At 63.4% G+C, this 5,778-nt stretch overlaps 1 protein-coding gene across 1 annotated transcript; it reads left to right on the plus strand.

Moving 5' to 3' along the window:
- The first annotated feature begins 3,940 nt into the window (after positions 1–3,940).
- On the plus strand, positions 3,941–4,936 carry LOC105544675 (uncharacterized protein FLJ14100). The gene is given in 3 exon segments (XM_011987249.1): positions 3,941–4,312; positions 4,314–4,374; positions 4,377–4,936. Coding segments are annotated over 3 exon segments (822 nt in total). The 5' UTR covers positions 3,941–4,111.
- The last annotated feature ends 842 nt before the right edge of the window (positions 4,937–5,778 follow it).

Here is a 5,778-nt window from a genome sequence, read left to right on the forward strand (position 1 = left end):
TAGAGACAGAGTTTCTCCATGTTGGTCAGGCTGGCCTCGAACTCCCGACCTCAGGTGATCTGCCCACCTCGGCCTCCCAAAGTGCTGGGATTACAGGCGTGAGCCCTTGCACCTGGCCTAGTTTTCTTTCTTTCTTTCTTTCTTTTTTTTTTTTTTTGAGACAGAATCTCTCTCCGTCACCCAGGCTGGAGTGCAGCAGCGTGATCTCAGCTCACTGCAACCTCCACCTCCAGGGTTCAAGCAATTCTCATGCCTAAGCCTCCGTAGTAGCTGGGATTACAGGTGCATGCCACCATGCAGAGCTAATTTTTGTATTTTTAGCAGAGACAAGGTTTCACCATGTTGGCCAGGCTGGTCTTGAACTCTTGTCCTCAGGTGATCCGCCCGCCTCAGCCTCTCAAAGTGCTGGGATTACAGGCATGAGCCACCACACCTGGCCGGCAGTTTCTGGCTTTCTTTTTTTTTTGAGACAGAGTCTCGCTCTGTCGCCCAGGCTGGAGTGCAGTGCTGCAATCTCAGCTCACTGCAACCTCCGCCCCCGGGTTCACGCCATTCTCCTGCCTCAGCCTCCTGAGTGGCTGGGACTACAGGTGCCCACCACCACACCTGGCTAATTTTTTTATGTTTAGTAGATATGGGGTTTCACCACGTTGGCCAGGATGGTCTCGATCCCCTGACCTCATGATCCACCCGCCTCGGCCTCCCGAAGTCCTGGGATCACAGGCGTGAGCCACCGCGCCCGTTCTCTGGTTTTCTAAGGAAGCTGCCTTCAGTTTTGTTTGCCTTTTCTGTTGTTTCTCTCAGAGCCCTTCTCCCCAGGAGAGCCCTCGCCTGCCGTGGGGTCTTCTGTGAAATCAGTTGCCTGACCTGTACCGGGCCCAGGTGGCCTCAGGTGTGTGTCAGCCTCCCTGTGGTGGTCCCAGAGCCAGGGCCTGCCTCTTGGGGTCACCCGAGGGGATGCATGGGAAGCGCTGAGCAGGACGCCTGCCCCTGGGGGACCACGGATGATCCTGCCATTGTGGCCATTGGGAACCAGAGGGTGAGAGCAGGTGGCCGGCCGACCACCCCACTCAGAGCCAGAGCCCAGCTCCTGCCCACTCCCCACAGGGACGAAGCCAGGTAGGGCAGCAACGTGGCTGCCCAGGCTTGGACAGCCTGGGCCAGGCATTGGGCCATCCCGGGAGCCAGTTGTCCATCCAACCCCCACCTTGAGCTCACACCCAGAGTATGACAGGGCCTGGCCCACTCCCAGGCTAGGGAGACAAGGCTGGCTCTCTCAGGCTCCTTTTCCTGCAGGAGACCCCTGGCAGCCCCTGCCCAGGGCCACAGGGACCTCGGAGGCTGAGGGCGCAGCAGCAGGAAGATGGGCCTGAGGGAGGGAGGGGCACAGAGGTCTCGGCACCCTCAGCAGCCCGCAGCCTGGCTCTGAGGACGCGTCCACAGCCTATGGACAGCCAGGGGGTCACTGGTGAGGCCCAGCCTGGGGGACCGTGTGCTGAATTTAAGAGCCAGTGTGGGCACCCAGCCCTGCCACCCTTGCCCACTGGACCCTGTCCTGGGGGCATCCTGTGCTGCCCTGGATTGTGCGCTGTGCTGGTTATGGCTGCCTGGGGCTGCAGCCATGCCATGTCACCCCAGTCATTCACTGCCACCTCCCCGAGTGCCCTCAGCACTTCACTGAGCCTGGGACCCTAGGGCCAGAGCTCACTCTTGGCTTAGCTGAAGCAGGTACATGTCAAACAGTGGGGACAGAGCGAGAGCCAGGGACCCAGCCAAGGCCGGGGCATCACCAGCATCCTCCAAGGCCCTGGCTTATGTCCTTTACCCGGCACACAACACTGAGCACCATGAGCTGGGCACAGGGGATGCAATGGGGACAGAAGGGTGCTGTCCTTGCCCACAAGAAGTTTTCAGCCAGCATTTCCCAAAGTGGGGGACCATCCCCACAGTGCTTTCCAGGGGCCTGAGCTGTGGCACTGCTGGTTGCAATGGCAGAACCTCATGAGTCATCACAGGCACTGTGGGACCCAGGTGCCAGGGCTAGTTTTCCCTCGACTTGCTGAGCCAGGTGGCATTACCACCATACGCAGACCAGAGCACGCTGAGGCTCAGGGCAACCTGGGACCTGCTGGAGCATGTGGCTGATCGGGGCGGGAAGTCAGGTGAGGGCAGGGCATGTGTGAGAGCCAGATCTCAGGGGCCCAGTGGTCCCAAGGGCAGCGAGGGGTCCTTCACACAGGTCCTACCCTTCAGTCACCCACGGCACCTGCCCGCAGCCACCTTCCCGCTACTCAGAGGGGCTGCAGCCTCCAGGCTCAGGCCAAGTCGTCCCAGGAGCCCAGCCCCTTACCTCCTGCTCTCTGCCTCTGCATGGACGCCCCTTGCCCCCATCCTCACCCCTCCCCCTCAGCAGCAGGACACAGCCCCACCCTCTGTCTAGGGCCACGGCCCCTTGGCCAGCCTTCCTAAGAGCAGGGTCTGCCCCACACTGAGCTCCCAGCACCGCCCTTGGCCCCCTCAGAGAGCCCCCACCCATCCCATTCTCCTGCTTAAGGGCTCGAAGGCACAGTCCGAGACCCTGCCAGGGACCCCTGCCAGTGTTCTGCCCTCCTCAGGCCGGAGGGCTGGCCTCCCCGTCCCGGCATCCCCTTCCTCCTAGTTGGACTCCCCGTTACCCCTTCCCTATCAGGGGCTGGCTGCCTTCCCAGCAACAGGCTGGCCAATGGCTGGCCTGGGCCCGGTGAGGTGCAGCTATGCCAGGCCCTGCCTCTGGCGGGACACGGGTCCCCAGGCCAGGTGCCCCTTGGTACTGTGTTTGGAGGGATGGCTCGCTCTTGGCTGGGGGCACTGCCCTGAGGACCCGTGCTGTCACCTAGGCCTCAAGTGCTGCCCAGAGGCCCTTGCCACAGCCTCCCTGAAGCCCTTGCCCTTCTTGGGGCCCGGGGTCCCATTCCAGGAGTGAAACTGGGCTGGGCCAGCCACAGCGTGGGGGCCTGTGCAGCAGGCAGAGGGGAAGCACGGGACTCCAAAAGGGAAGGGAGGAAGGGCAGGGACAGCCGCGGGCACTGGGTCCAGCCCTGCCTCAGGGCCATCCTCAGTGCAGCATCCGCCCTGGTCTGTGTTTGGGGGTGGAAGGGCAGCTGGCACTGGGGGAGACAGCACTGCCTCCACCCACCCACCCCTCCGAGGCCCCCAGAGCTGCTCCCGGGGGTCTTGGCTCACTTAGGCCCTTCCTCTGACATCACGGGCCTGCTGGCGCCCGCTGGTGGGGGAGTGGGGTGGGCCTGGGCCCACATCCTGCTTGGCCAGTTACCCACAGGCCAAGTGACCAGCACAGCCATCCCAGGCCTAGCCATACACTGCACCACCCCGGCCTTCGCTCCGTCCCAGGCCCGGCCCATCCCCTGCCACAGCGTAGGAGCCCCAGGTTGCAAAGGCTCGGGCCCCCCTCTCCTCGAGGCAGGGCCCGGCCGGCTCCTCGTAAGCCTGAGCCACACTTGGCTTCCCGAGCAGGCCCCTCCCGCCCCTGCCGTCATTTCTGGCAGGCCCTCTGCGTGAGCTCACGAGTTACATAAGGCATGTGAGCTATGTCTTGGGGGAATGAGCGACCCCTACACGGGGCTCTACATCCCCTCGCCCTCTCCAGCCACAGACCACCATGAGCCGAGGGAGGGCTGGGCGTGAGAGGTGACCCCGTGCTCCCCTGCCCTGGGTGGAGGAAGGGGCTGCCTGGCCACCCTGAGAACAATGGTATGTGCAGAAGAGAAGGGACTGAAACTCTTTGAAGATGTTCCAGGATTTAGCACCCAGGGAGCGGCGGACAGAGACTCAGCCCCACCAGCCCCCGGCACGGAGGGAGGAAAGGGTTCCCCAGGCTGCTCAGGAGAACGTTCATTGCTGTAGTGGGCAGTTGCCTCCCAACCAGGGACGGTCACCCCTTGCCCGGGGACAGTCACCGTCCCGGAATGGGGCTTCATTTCTCGGGGCTGGGAATCACCCTGGATCCTTCCCCACTCAGGGTGCTCTTGGGCCATCTGAGGGCTCCTGGGTCATTCTGGGCCTTCTGAGGGCTCCTGGGTCATTTGGGGCCTTCTGAGGGTCCCTGAGCCCAATGACACTTCTGCCCAGGCTCGTGCGGCTGGAGGAAGCCGCCAGGCAAGGTCCCCTCCATGCCCTGGTGCAGCCTGGCCTGGGAGAGAGGAGGCCCCAGCCACGCCGAGAGCAAAGACAGGGCAGAGTTTCTCGGACGTGGCACCGGGCCAGGGAGCCCCTCGCGGCTGCAGGGGTTCTCCACGGACTCAGCCATCTGGGTGAGAGCAGCCCAGAGCCCTCGGGCCTCCTGCCGTATTCTGCGGCCTGGGACTTGGGGGGACCCATGAGGACACTGGGACACCGCTGAAGGGAGGTGCAGACAGTGTGTACTGGTGTTTCCAGGGACCGAGCCCAGAAGGAGCGGGCCAGCCAGCTCCTGGCCTGGAGGAAAATCCTGCTCCCTGGCTAGAAAACCACCCTAGAGGAACGGGGCTGGGGTGCAGGAGGCTTTCCTCAGGCGGCCGCCCCTTTCCTCCTCCAGAAGCAGGGCAGGAAAAGAGCATTCCGCCCAGGCAGCGAAAACCCCAGCTCCGGTTCCTCCCGCCCCACCAGAGGCCGCCTGGAGGCACGGAGTTCCGGCCGGAATGAGGCCTGGGAAGCCCAGCGACTCACAGGCCACGGCTGCTTCCCCTCTGCGAGGAAGGAAAAGTCCCTGCAGAGCGGCCCTCGGCTCAGGCTGCGGTGCCCAAGCAGAGGAAGGGAGCGTGCTTGCAGACGCCTCCTGCTGGGAGCCTGCCACCCCCGCCACACCCTGCGCGGGGACAAAGCTCTCGGTCGCTGTGGCGGGGACACACCGCGTGCGGGTGGCTGCAAGCCAGCAGCCCCGAGCGGCCCCTCCCGCTAGACTCCCAGCCTGGGCCCTCTGTCCTCCAGGCAACGAGAACATGTATGCCTCGCTTTTCAGAGACTTGGGTTCTTGGAACTTACACCCTCTTGGGTTTGCTATTTTTACCCACCCTGAGCCTTCCGGTCTCCATGGCGACGCCTCCAAACAGCAGATTCCAGGCGGCAATGACGTCATCTCTCCCTTTCCTGCCGCCCAGGCCTCGGAGGCACTGCTGCCTGGGGCCGGGGGTGGGGGTGGGGGGACTGCAGGGCTTCCCTGGCCCCCTCCCATACCTGCCTCACGCTCCCCCAAGCAGCGACTCAAGGCCTGCGGGCCACGGCTGGGCCTCTCCTGACTCCAGCTTGCCCGTCTGTCCTTGGGGGCAGCGTCCTTCCTTCTCTTGGCCCCTTGGAGCAGCTCTGCGGGGCCCTGCAGCAGCCCAGCGGATTGAATGCAAAAGACAGCCACCCTCCTGCTCCGGATCCTGGGAGGAGGCTGCAGGCTGCCGCTGAGACAGCAACCTGCCTGGCCTGGGAAGCTCCTTGCGGCCTCAGCATCAGAAGCTTGCTCTTGGCACCGTGGCTCACTCCTGTAATCCCAGCACTTTGGGAGGCCCAGGCGGGCGGATCACGAGGTCAGGAGATCGAGACCATCCTGGCTAACACAGTGAAACCCTGTCGCTACTAAAAATACAAAAAAACAAATTAGCTGGGCATGGTGGTGGGCGCCTGTAGTCCCAGCTACTTGGGAGGCTGAGGCAAGAGAATGACGTGAAGCCGGGAGGCGGAGCTTGCAGTGAGCTGAGATCACACCACTGCACTCCAGCCTGGGCGACAAAGCAAGATTCCGTCTCAAACAAA

Source organism: Mandrillus leucophaeus, unplaced genomic scaffold, assembly GCF_000951045.1.
Source record: "Mandrillus leucophaeus isolate KB7577 unplaced genomic scaffold, Mleu.le_1.0 Scaffold305, whole genome shotgun sequence".
NCBI lineage: Eukaryota > Metazoa > Chordata > Mammalia > Primates > Cercopithecidae > Mandrillus > Mandrillus leucophaeus.